This window comes from Glandiceps talaboti, chromosome 14, assembly GCF_964340395.1.
Source record: "Glandiceps talaboti chromosome 14, keGlaTala1.1, whole genome shotgun sequence".
Classification (NCBI taxonomy): domain Eukaryota; kingdom Metazoa; phylum Hemichordata; class Enteropneusta; family Spengelidae; genus Glandiceps; species Glandiceps talaboti.
Window position 1 is genome coordinate 15,318,649 of NC_135562.1, and position 13,448 is coordinate 15,332,096.

At 37.7% G+C, this 13,448-nt stretch overlaps 2 protein-coding genes across 2 annotated transcripts; one reads left to right on the forward strand and one right to left on the reverse strand.

The window, feature by feature from the left end:
• The first annotated feature begins 1,054 nt into the window (after positions 1–1,054).
• LOC144445312 (uncharacterized) lies at positions 1,055–3,670 on the forward strand. Its single transcript, XM_078134851.1, has 5 exons — positions 1,055–1,214; positions 1,430–1,601; positions 2,100–2,232; positions 2,352–2,462; positions 3,254–3,670. Exons 1-5 carry the CDS (start codon positions 1,055–1,057, stop codon positions 3,668–3,670), a joined length of 993 nt encoding a protein of 330 aa, XP_077990977.1.
• A 7,001-nt stretch (positions 3,671–10,671) lies between these two features.
• On the reverse strand, positions 10,672–12,709 carry LOC144445583 (SPRY domain-containing SOCS box protein 3-like). Its single transcript, XM_078135190.1, has one exon. It carries the CDS (start codon positions 12,446–12,448, stop codon positions 11,777–11,779), a length of 672 nt encoding a protein of 223 aa, XP_077991316.1. The 5' UTR covers positions 12,449–12,709; the 3' UTR covers positions 10,672–11,776.
• Between the last annotated feature and the right edge of the window lie 739 nt (positions 12,710–13,448).

Sequence of the window (13,448 nt, forward strand, 5' to 3'; positions counted from 1 at the left end):
TAAAACAATGAAATATTCGTCATAAATAGCTCAATTTCCCTGAAAGAATGGCATCGGTCGACTAACGATGGACGCATGCGCACTTGGACGCAGTCCACGGATATGGACATATCGGAGGTGAGAACTAAAGTAAATAAACATTCATAGCACAATGTTTGGCTGCAAAAACTAATATTCACAGTATTTCTTCGGTATTTTTTTATCAGAAGAAATATTTGTGGACGATCTAATCGGTTGCCACTAGTACTGAGGTTGTGTTACACTGTGCGACATTCCACATTTCATGACAATCTGTACACATTGTTTGTTGAGAGGAGTTGATATATATGATAAATATGAAAACATCACTTTGGCTATGTTGATATAACAACTGAATATAAAATAAACAGAAACGAAAAAGATCACTAACGTATCACTTTTAATCAACCGAAAACGTTTTACTGTAGTACTTTCAATCGACGATCTTGACGTCACAGTTTTCGATTCATATCATTGGTTTGTTATGTTCTGCGTCTTGCGTTCTATGACCATGTTTGTCTAGAGGAACTTTTTATGCGTTCACATGGTAACTTTGTTCTGTTTTGGGAAATATTCTAAGTTCGAAGCATTACCATAGTTCGTCAACTTCGCGTTTAGTTTATTAGTTCGAAGCAGTACGATAGATCGTGAACATCGTTTTCAGTTTCAGTCCGTAAAATACAAACTGTTTCAGTATGTTCTCTCAGTTTATTTCGCGTTATGAAGGTTTAAATGAATTGGATATCCACCAGTCTCAGTGTAAGCCTGGTAAGTAGACTTAAAATTATTACAAATACTTTGATTTTCTGATTTATAATAATGACAGCACATAGTGTACATTCTAAAGACACAGCGTCTCCACGTACCTACGTAGACCATAGACAATATTGTCTATATTGTCTATGCGTAGACCGGCTTACAGGTATATGCTAATTCTGGTTGTCGCTATCTTTCTTGTACAGAAGATAGGCGGCATTTTCCAAGTCAAACTAAGTGGTTGAAGTGTGTGGACGTTGTGCTCGGGGTACCACGAAAGATGTCGTGTATCTTCAAACGGAACTCTTGGAAAACGTTGTGGTCCGCTGTCAAAAGCAAGTTTCGAACTCCTCAAGACGACGAAGGAGACGGAAGCAACAGTGATAGTAGTCTAAGAGTTAATGGTGGTGGCGATATTGTTGGTGGTTTGATACCTTCTGGTGAGTAAACGAATCTCGTGACTGTCTAAACAAACTTTGAGATCTTCACACACATTCCTTTAACACTTTCGTTTTCATCAAATGTTGGATAATACTAAACCAACTTCCATGATAGTAGAAATATTCCAATGAACTAAATGTTCAGGAAGTTTCGTCATCTGTGCCGATCAAGACGTCTCAGAATGACATTCATAATTTCTTTTTTCAATTTACAGATATAAACCTTGTCCCTTATGACAGTTGGGAAATGGTTGATGTGATTTACAGAGGTAAATTTACCTCTGTACATAAAGTAAAATATGAAGACAAATTTGTGGCGATGAAACACATCAAACTTGGTCATGAGTTGAAACTAAGTGATATTCATAACGAATTGACATTGTTAAGGTGAGTGAACATAAAATATTGCAGATCAATATGTATATCATAATCACTGGACGAAAAACATTTCCAATTTATTAATGTTAGTTTTTATATAATAATTTTCCACTCTTTGCTCAAAGCGCTTTGCAATTATTACCCCTGGAACGGAACTTTATAGGCACAGCGTCCCTTTATACTTCCTCAATTCCCTGGAAAGCACTCATACAGTCCATTGCAGCGTATACAAACGCATGTGAATCAAAGAATTCAAATTGCCACCTCTATCCTACCAGGTCCCCATTTATACAACTGGGTTGACTAGGGCAAAACCCTGAGCTGCCCAAGGACTTTAACCATTCAGAAACAATGAGGCTCAAACCTGCAACCTGCAGATTCAAAACCGTTCGGCGACCGACATGACACCTTGCTGGCTCTAAGAAATGTGCCATGCATATATCTACATATGTGCCTAAATTTGATTAAATCTTGTACAGTAATGGTTCATCATCATTCTCTCTTTAGGGATATCACTCGTGACGGAAATGACAAGTTTACCCATTTGTACGGAGCAGCTACCGACGTATTCACCGTATCTATATTTATGACGTATATTTCTGGTGAGAGTACATTAGGTGATGTCATCGAAGACTTACAGGTGAGTTGGTGACCTGTGACCTTATGACGTCATCATAATTCAATGGATATTGAATTTCATTTTCATGAGATGTGAAATGATAAATATGTATTTCAAGTTCCATTTTTTTCATCAAACAGGTTGATTACACTGACAGAATTCGGTTAGCCATTCAGCTTTGTCAGGCTTCCGACTACTTGCACAACAAACTTGGTATCGTCCATAACGACATCAAGCCACACAATATTCTGGTAAGTATACGATAAATAAACAATTCGTCAATAACAAATAACGGGTAAAATCAAAACTAAGCAAAATATTTGAAATATATTATATGTGTGTTTCCGATAACACGACCGAGCCTAGTTTAAGCTACAAATCATAAACAAGTTACTTCTCTTTCCTTGTAAATTTAAGATTCTTTTTGCATTCAAAGCCGACAAAATGGTGAAAAATTTACTTCAATTTCTGTGTAAATTTTCTTGCAAAGTACCATTTAATATCAATTTTAAGTCCTTTTTTTAGAGAGAAACCAGGTCTTTTCAAACTGTAACTTGAGTTATACAGAGTAGTCTGCATATATTATGTTTGTCTACTTCACCTAATTCGGTTCAACTTTTTTCGAATTCACATCTCATCAAACTGTCACAGAGGGAATTATCACCAACGCATATCTTGTCTCTAGTCCAAAGCGCAAAACAAACGTAAAATAAAATATCGACCTACCAATCCTATTTTCTGAAGTCATATTATCAGAAACGAACATTTTGTGTTGTTTTTGCTCAATTCATTAAATAATTAACTCATTTTTGTTGTTGTAAATTTTGGGTACAATTGAGGCGTTATTTGGTTAGTAAAATAAGCGACCTTTCTGTTTAAAATGACTGCTAAATCATGATTAGCAATCGCGTAATGGTAACTCGAGAACTACTGTACATGTCAAATTGTCTATATTGACAGAAAACAGTGGGAAATACAGAAGAAAGACATGGTATTGTTTGAAGATTTGATTGAATAACATTCGTGTATTCACAATTTACAGGTTGATGGTGATAAATTGATGCTGTGTGATTTTGGATATTCTGGTTGCATTGGATCAACCGATAATGTTGGTAATGGAACAATGCAATACATGGCGCCTGAAGCTGTACTAATGAAGTGTGAAACTTTACAGCCATCGCTTGACGTATGGTCGATAGCTGCAACCGTTATTGAAATGTTTATAGACGACCTGCCATGGCCAGAAATTGACGACGACGACGATATTGAAGTCGAAATTGAATATTTACTCAAGAAATATCACAATGTACACCCCAGTGGATTGAACCAAATTGGTGGTTATACTTTGGTCGAGATACTACAGTCATGTTTCTATGCCCCTGACATGAGAGCAGGTTTGGGAGAAATAATCCCGAAATTTGAAAAGTTAATTCTCGAGTATGAGGATGAAATAGATTAATAGAATTATTTGTGTTTAAATTTTGAGAGACTTTATTGTAGTTAAGGTATTAAAAGATTTCCTTTAACATTTTTAACTGTAGATGGTCTGTGTATCACTACTTGTCATGCCAAGCAGTTGAATGGTTTAATACCATTGCTGATGTGCCATAAAATCGCCATATGTGTGTGTGTGTGTATGTATGTATGTATGTATGTATGTATGTATGTATGTATGTATGTATGTGTGTGTGTATGTATGTATGTGTGTGTGTGTATGTATGTATGTATGTATGTATGTGTGTGTGTGTGTATGTATGTATGTATGTATGTATGTATGTATGTATGTATGTATGTATGTATGTATGTTCTCTTTGTTGACTATCTCGACTTTCGATGTTACGAAGTGTTCATGGTCTAAGCTTCTGTGATAAAGTAAAATCATATTAACTCTGATTTCCCAACTTGTAGTTTGTTGTGTACAAATTAATACTCCCTCCCCACCCCACAGAAAAATAAAGGGAAACGCCACTCTAGGGTATACAAATATTATGAAGTTCATAAACTTTGGGTTCAGGAGAGTCGTTTCATCATTTCACATCATTTATAAGTTTCGCTCTGTTGCCAAGAAACACCAGATTAAAACTCTTTTACACCTCTATAGAGTTTCAAATTTAATTTATTCTTGGCAATCAAGCGAAAATAATGTGATATATGAAATCATGAAATGACTCTCCACGACCCACGGTTTATCTCTCTATTTCCTAGTCTAAGAATGGTGTTCTCCTGGAACGCGCCTCGGAGACCAATTTTCTTGAAAATCAAAGTAATCGAAATCTCTCTAAACCTTACCCCTGGTCAGTTTTGAAATAATAATATAACTTTCGGGGTTGTCAGTCTTGTTGTCATGGTAATCACCATATTGGATTCTAAAAAAGGGTCTAATTTTGATAAAAGTTTGATCTCCAATGAAAACAACTTGTACGGTTACAACTCATTATTCCGCTTTTATTTGAACTAGAAATGGGTTTAAGTTTACTTGAACAAAGTAACAGAAAAAGTTTAAACAGTTTATTTCCGAGGCGCAAGATTCAAGTCGTGTTTTTACTCATTCACCACTGATCTATGTATACACGTACACGCGATTCTCTTGCCTCTATAGGTTACAACTTGATTAAGATATACTAATTATAACTTTCACACTCTCATTATCAGACATACGTAAAAGTACAGAACTCGATCACGCGTGGTTTTTATGATATATTACGTTGAACAAAAATGGGTAAGTCGTTTTTCAAAACATGCAAATCCCCAGGACGGTGCAAAAAAAAAATTACGACAATATTGTTGTAAAACACATATAGGCCTATTTACGGTAATTGTAATCTATGCCCCCCACCCACCCCCCCCCACCCCCACCATTCGATTATGTGTTACAAGGATGTAGACTGTTACAATCGCTTCTATTTAGCTAGATTGTGTAAAATAAATGTACGGTGACTTTTTATCAGTTTAATCTCGGGTGAATGTAGTCTGTACGTCGTGACTGGCCACCCTCAGGCCAAAGAGGACTCAGCGACAACCGACAATACAGTCTTGGGTGACCGCCCGGTGACGGTAATCACACTTCCATTCGAAAACTGACTTTAACAGTCACTGAAATTCAAATTATTAATCAGGAGAATGTAATTTTATTTTTTTTATTTATTTATTTTAAAAAAGAGAGAAGACTTTGTACGTTTAACAAGAAAACAAATTTTAATGTGACTTTAAAAACACTTAAATACACAAATGAACCCTTTCGCTGCGTTTGGGATTTCTTTCCGTGATTTACTCATAGATTAGAATCAAGATAAGCGATCGATTTTTTAAAGCAGATGTGCTGTTACCCGACTGTTACCCTTTTGTTCGTCGCCATAGCAACGTACCGTATGAAGTTTTCACACGGTGTCCTGAAGATCACGGAGTGCCTATTCATTCAACCGTACAGTGTGTAGGGTCAAGGCGACGTACGTTACCCATAGAGATAACACGGACTAGAGTATACACTCCATTTGGTCAAGTGTATGGCTATGGCACAGATGTTAAGATGTGACGTCATGATCTGGTGCAGCCAACGGGTGGATTTGTGATTTCCATTAATTACATATTATTTCAGACCAAAAATGATGTTTTAATAGATGCCCCTACCCCCAAAAGAATTGTTGGGATGGTTGTTTTGTTTTTAGCTGCTGTTATGTGCCCTCCCACTTGTGGTGAAGGATGTCTGTCTTCCCTCTGGGTTTCAATTTTCCCGCCAGCCCGCCAGCCCACAGCCCACAGCCCACCCGATATTGTCAATAGTTTACCCATTCCGCACCAGGAAAACGTTTGTGCTATACCAACGATTCATTTCGACATTCCTAATTCCACGTTTTCCAATCCCACTGTATGAAAATCAAGACTTACCCGCCGAAATTCTTTCTTGCTTGCTCCTCTCCCACTACTGATCTCCAAAAAAATGCCCGTCAACTGAAAAATTGCGCACGAACAGCAGCTTTTTGCAAGAACAGCTTCATTGAGTGAACCTCCTGACTTTACAGGGGAATGCCACACCAGGTAGTAAATGCATTTCAGTAAACTGTGAGTTCTTGGAACTCATTTCATAATCTCCTGATTTATAAATTTCAGCATTAAAACACGAGCGTCCCATTCCAGACATACAAAGTGGTCAAGAAGCAACAAAATTGAAAATTAAATCCTGTTTTATCTCTTACGTCACGTTGCTCATTATCTTCAGATAAATAGTCATAAATAGGCATTGTTCATCTTATAAATATGTCTGTCTGCTAAAATAATTTAAATTTTTTTTTAAAAAAATTTAAAAAAATGTCTGTCTGCTAAGTCGGCGGAAGGAAACCGAGGACCAATACTACTCAATGAAGGTAAAATCGTTTCAATTAGGTGTTTCATGGAGTGGTGTTACCCTTTAGTAGGACCTATATACATGTAGTCTCCTGAAATCCTCCTGACTTACAGGACATGTACAGAAGGTCTCTTGAAACTCTCCCTACCATATTCAAAGAAAATAAAATTGTGTGTGTCCTTACCGAGAACACTTACGTCACTGAGGTCTTTTGAAATCGTCCGATTCCAATACTAGTATTCTAGAGGTCTTTGCTTTTCGACCACGTGACGGTCCTAACCCGATCATTTTTGGTGTGAGTAGATGTTACTATGGTTTGGTGACCGACTTATCCTTGGAAAGGAGTATTTGGTCTTGAAAGTAGTCTGTCTATGTCACTGTCTCTGACTGTATCTAGATCTATTTCTGTCTGTCTGTCTGTCTGTCTGTCTGTCTGTCTGTCTGTCAGTCAGTCTGTCTCTTTCATTGAAAATATTGCCAGACATTGTCTCTGTATGTCTGCCTGCAGCTTGCCTGCCTGTCACCCCTCTCTCTTTCTTTCTTTCTCTATCTCTTTCTCTCTTTCTCTCCCCCTCTCTCTCTCTCTCTCTCTCTCTCTTCTCTCTCTCTCTCTCTCTCTCTCTCTCTCTCTCTCTCTCTCTCTCTCTCTCTCTCTCTCTCTCTCTCTCTCTCTCTCTCATCAATGACTCAGTGTACTTCAGAGTTCAATATTATATTGCCAATTGGCGATGTCATTGAGTTCAATTAGTTACGGCCAACGAACGAACGGTAACGTCTCCCGGGTAAATGCACCAGCTCAATGATTTGATTGCCGTAGAAGACGCTACCGACCATCCAACAATCAAATGCAAAATTGATCGAAAACACTGCAGACGAGAATTCGAAAGATTCAAAAGATACACCAGTAATATGACGAGTCAGACGCATAAAAACGGCAAGCTCTCACTGTCACTATGGTTACTGCATGTGTAAGATTGATCAAACGTAAAAAAAATAAATCAAACGTAGCTAAATGGTTGATTTTTGCTACAAACAGTCAATAATAATGAATAAACAATGAATGTTGGGTTTTTGGCCCTAAGGCTTTTTGTTTATTCTTTTTAGAAACAAAACCTAATCGCAATACAGCATCACTTTATATGTGTTTTAAACAATTTTAATTTATCTGCCACTACACTTTAATATTGTGTATTTGTAAAACAAATAAACAACAACAAAAACAAAACAAAACAACAACATATTTTCGCTGAACACTGGACTAAACATCATTGTGTTGTTGATGTTTTTGAGAGACGTGACTTATAAGGCATAACTTTTAAAGGCTTGTTTGTCTCTTTCACATTTCGATTTGTGTTATCCACACGTGTAGGGCCTATGGTTGATCGTCGTAAATCTACAGACCGTTTTACGGCACTATCAAAGACACACCACTTTTCTCCTTATTGTTCGTTGCCTTGGTGGAAAAATATGCGCTGGATCTCCAGAATAAATTATTTATCCAAATCTTTCTCTACAGGAGGTCTCGACCCCCTAATGTCAATATAGCGACCGAAAGGCCAGTCCACAATGTACTATATTATCTCACTGACAAAATCAACTTTCATTTTCACAGTTTGCAGCCGAATTTTCATCTTGTAGTCAACTGATGAATAGAAAATACCTCGAGTCAGATTTTACTAGCAATGTTTAAATATCGCAGATTTATTTCAGTCGGACTCATCAAAGTCAAATTGATATTATGTTCGACTACTAACTTCGACTACTAACACAAAGAGTTTGGAGTGCATGATGGCAGCAGCGAGTCTCGACGGTTATCGCTAATTTTCCCCGTTTGAACCGTAACCATGGTTACGCTAGAACAGTTGTAACATGGTACGATCCACATTAGCTTGTTATGAATAAACCGTGATTTATTCTAGGCAAAATGAATACTGAAAAAAAGGCATAAATTGTCAAGAACCCCATAGAGTCGACGAACCACCTGTTGGATTCTGAGGGACTCGAGTTGGCAAACATCGTATGGTAGACTTAGTTGCGCCTTTGCCCTAAATCTCAAGAATAGGCCTGGTTGGTCAGAATTTCAGTGGTATATCTCAAAACTATGTATACACCGTACATGTTCATAGCAATGGACAGTTTCTTATATATATATATATATATATATATATATATATATATATATATATATACAAATCAAATTGAATGGTCTCAACAAAACTCAACTAATGGGAAAAGTGACTCTTAGTAGCCCTGTTCACACAGTGTCTTCAATTCAGCTTATGCATGTGGTCAGTCTGTGTGTTTGTGTGTCTGTGTCTGTGTGTGTGTGTGTGTGTGTGTGTCTGTGTCTGTGTATGTATGTTCATGTGTTCGTGTCAATTTCCATGTTCAATGTCATCCATTACAAGCTTCTTGAAAATGACCTCTATTTAGTCGAAGATTCAAGTCGTGTTTTTACTCATTCCCCACTGATCTATGTATACACCTACACGCGATTCTCTTGCCTTACGACTTGATTAAGAAAAACTGTATACTAATTATAACTTTCACACTCTCATTATCAGACATACATGTTCATGTACCTCAACAAAATAACAATTATGCTGGTTAAATTTAAATTTTGCAGGTCGAACTTAAAGTCAGGGTCTGTGGTATTAGAAAGAAGAGTACCAAATCAAAATGGAAGTAGCCGTGGTCATATTGAACAAATAATCACCTTTGCTGTTTTTGTATATATTATATTGCTTTTCTTTCTTCAAATACCAAATGCATTACGTTGTGACGTAAACATATTCCAAACATTTTTTTTCAGTTGGAATTATTTCTCCGTCATTAAAAACAAAGAAAGGTAAAGGAACGAGTAAGTGTGTATAAGTGCGGTGTTTCCGGTCCGGTCGTTCAATACTCACAACTACGACATGTTAGATCACGTTTGACGTCGCTTTTCATAGCGGTACGGAAGTTATCGTCAGTGTTGTGTAGCTATTAGCTGACGTCACACTACGTTCCGGAAATTAGCTAAAAGCGTTTCTATAGTTACAATAAATGCTATTCAGTGCAACCTAGAGTGCGAACTACACGTTCTGTCTTGTTTTTGTCGAGACAAAACTGGGATAAAGTTCCGTATAATTGCGAGACTGATGATGAAACGCTTTGAAGGAGAATCGCCTGAGCATAAGAAGGGCCCCCTTCTTTTGTTGTTAACTTTCCGAGGTAGCGAGGCAGACTTCAACTGTAGCTTCCCATTTAGTAGTCAAAATGAAACCGAATATGACTTTTTCACGTTATCAAGTTCGGTCATGCTTTTTTCAACAGAAAACAGTTTGAAGAAGAATCGCATGTGACAGTCTCGGCGCTAGCGCTCTATTTTTGCCCTCTTTCGAGGGTGACGCGTTTTTCGCGAGGTAGATTTTCACTCAAACTTCTCAGCACTGCTGGTCAAAACGAAACCGAAACCGACATATTCAGATTAAAAGCCTCACATAAGTCATGTTTTTTCAACTTAAAACGCTCTGAAGAAGAATCTCAAAAGACATGTCCGCTCTATTGTAACCTAGTCTCGTTCCAGATTAGAATAAACCACTGCTGGCTGGTCAAAATGAAACCAAATATGACGCATTTAGGTTACCAACACCACGTGGTTCTTGTAAGCTTCAATTCCCCCTGCTGTTTCATATTCTAATGCAATATATCTGCATGAATACTGCGACAGTTTGCATCGACCGGTCGCACTACTGAATGCGGCAGCGGCTGTCACACCGTCTTTGTCCTCGAGTACTTATTGGAGGAAACATGGTGCAAACAATTGAAAGAGACAAGTGGCGCATCTGTGGATTTTCTTGTCTGCTTGCGTCGGTGAATTGAAAATCACACAAAATATACACAATTTTGCATCTCTTTGGGAGGAATAATGTTCCATATTATGTCGGGTCATATGAAATATCAAAATATTGAAAAAAAGTACGAATAGAAGAAGAAAACATTTATTTTTTTTCAAAACACATAAAGGGCAAATGAGATGCAAGTCGAACGTCATCCCGGTCTATGCAAAACAATAGACACTGCGTATTTCGATTTCTTTGTGTTTATTCACGATCAGTGAAAAGAAACAATGCACAAAACTTTCTGCCACAAAACAACTCACGATTTCAAAAACCGTATAAAATAATATACATAAATAGAATATATTAAGCTAATTTTTGGTTTTAAGTTAAATTCACATAAGAATAGAGCGATAGATAGAACGCATTTAAAAATGGAACAATAACTCCGTAAAGTACATTGATCACGTGATGTCATAAATGGGTTCATTAAATATTCAACAAGGCGTTTAAAGGTAATTGTATTAGTCACAATTACGATAAAAAAAATTTCCAGACCGAAATATGACATCGTTTGCCGAGAAACTGTTTACATATAGGACATAAGTTTGAATTAAAAATTAGTTAACTCAACGTAAGTATTGGCAGTATTAAGTTAGCTCGGTTGGCAACGGCTACTACACGGTAGCCGTATTTTCAGGAAAAAAAATCGTATAATTCGGAAGCACCAAATGAAAAATAACAAAGGGAATATTCAAAATGGCGCCGGTGAAAATGACGCGTTCAATCTAAACGCAAGATCACATCGCAGTGATGTCACTTTAGACAGCTTGGAAAATGAAAATGAGTTGAAATAAATATTGGAAAAAAAGAAATTTCAGTTTCAGTTTTCCGAAACGTAAAAATGCGTAAAAAAAGATACAAAACATCTCAGAATATTGCACGTACCGTGGGGCACAGTAGGTTTTTTTTTAAAGGTACAAACACATACATACGTCACTTGCACATAAATACACCGCTGTTACCGTGTACATAAAAATCCTAACACTAACGTATCCTGATGAAAATATCACAGAATAAAAATCACAAAATCGAAAATTTGATTTTGTTGTCTTTCATATTGCACGTTGTGGGCCTGTTATGAGAGATTCTCAAAAGAGAAATCGTCTCAAGTTAAATTTTTCAACACTGAAAAGTCTATGCTACAAAGTCGCTATTTTCTGTCTACCTTAAATAAATTTGTTCTAGTACGTCACAGATAAATAGGGAAAAAAATGCGGGTAATAGCTGATGATCATCTCCGCCATTTTGATTCCTTGGTGATGTTGTTCTTGTGTGGTTTATACTATAAAACAATTAAAACACTAAATGTTGAGTTCCTATTTTTTCTAAATGTATCCCTTTACATCCCCTCTCGGATGAATTCAATAAGTCTGTTTGGTAAAAAGAGTTGTTCTAGCGAGTTTTCACCTGTAACGTGTTTAATGATGACGGCACGGCAACGGTCTTGTAGAGATGTATAACTGCGTCTCGTCCTTTTGAGTCCCATTTCTGTCTTCGCTGCTGTCGAACATATGATGGGGAAAATATCCGACTCCGCGTTCTTAAATCCGTCAAAGGCAACTCCAAGGGCTTCACCATCTTTGAAATAAGATAAAGTTCCTTGTAAACCATCAAATAAAATGCCGATCGTCGTCGGTTCGTTTTCTGTAAACGGTTTGGTGTAGTTTTTACTTTCGCCTCTGTGCCATAGAAGTCCTTTGTGCGACAGTCCCCAGCTCTGGTCACTCTCTCCTAACATATTGATAAAGGCGTCAACATGAAGACGAGCTCTTTTCGTCCCAATGCCAAACATCATACTTGTGCCAAAAATTCGTTGCGAAACATCGATTTCCCAGTAGTGGCGACCGTCGTTAAGTACCCGAGATCCCCGTGCGCCTGCCGTGCCATTTGACCAATTTGGATGGAAGAGGGCTGTCCGGTTTCTTTTGCCAAGTAGTTTTACCTCGTGTGATTTATCTTTTCTGCTCCAGGTCCAATTGTCTTCACAGCTATCCGGTAATTCATAGGGCATCGTCGGTCCTCGATGGCAGGATCACAGAGTGACGATCTAGCAGCGAAGAGAGACAAGACTAGTCTTCGCTCCTCGTTCATCGGTGTTGCGATCTCTCTACCCCGGAGTCGACTCAGTAACTACGCTACACTGCTCCGCCGCAGTCGGCAAGCTTGCCCTCTGTGTGCTCTGTGTGCGCAAGGTGCATCCCTCTTATAGGGTCGACAGTCTTTGCCAACTCTTTGTCATGCAATCGTCTATCATTTGTTGTTATTGTTTACAGTTTTATTATCGGGTGTGATCGTAGCGTGTGGCTGGCACGCGGCTCTGTGTACACAAGTTGATCCGATTGGTCGAGCACGACAATGCAATCAACCAACAAAAGAAACAGCGGCATACGGGCAATCTCGTTACCTGCTCGCCCAAACAGCTGTTATCCCATCCTCGATCGAAACGTAATATTTTTAGTGCGTCAAACAGTTTTCATAGCAAATTTAACCAGAATTTCAAATATTTTGCAATTAAATACACACTTTTATGAAGGGAAAATTATGAAATAGTTTCTGGGACTTTCTGAATAAATGTTATGATTTCATTATAGTAGGTTTTGCGTGGAATATAACAGGTGCTTGAACGAGGACTGATTCGTTTGCCAGCTTATGAATCAAGTCGTTGATTAGCCATTGGAAAAAACAATAACTCAAGTGGCAGATGCCTTTGAAATGCTAATTTTCCGGGTTTGATCAAGGAGTCGGAAACTTTACATTACTTCAATGGTTTGGTTAGGGATTTTAATATTGAAACAATTTTCTTGAGTATACAAAGACATGGAATCGGAGTGACCAAGAACAAAGTTCTGGCATGGTCTCTTTTTTTTCCCTTTTTTCCCTGCAAACTTAACACACCGATGAAGGGTGACAGGTGCATGAGAACGTTTTGCTCGGCAAACTTTATGTTTGTTCAGCGTAAACTCCATGTAGTTGATAATTGTACACTTTTGTTTCATAGTCGAAAGTTTTCT

What these genes read in the sequence shown, in the direction of transcription:
- LOC144445312 (XM_078134851.1), top strand. Translation starts at nt 1,055, where the DNA reads ATGTCGTGTATCTTCAAACGGAACTCTTGGAAAACGTTGTGGTCCGCT. An exon ending in ATGTCATCGAAGACTTACAG is followed by an intron (nt 2,233 to 2,351) that starts GTGAGTTGGTGA and finishes TTCATCAAACAG; the next exon opens with GTTGATTACACTGACAGAAT. An exon ending in TCAAGCCACACAATATTCTG is followed by an intron (nt 2,463 to 3,253) that starts GTAAGTATACGA and finishes CACAATTTACAG; the next exon opens with GTTGATGGTGATAAATTGAT.
- LOC144445583 (XM_078135190.1), bottom strand. Translation starts at nt 12,448, where the DNA reads ATGCCCTATGAATTACCGGATAGCTGTGAAGACAATTGGACCTGGAGC.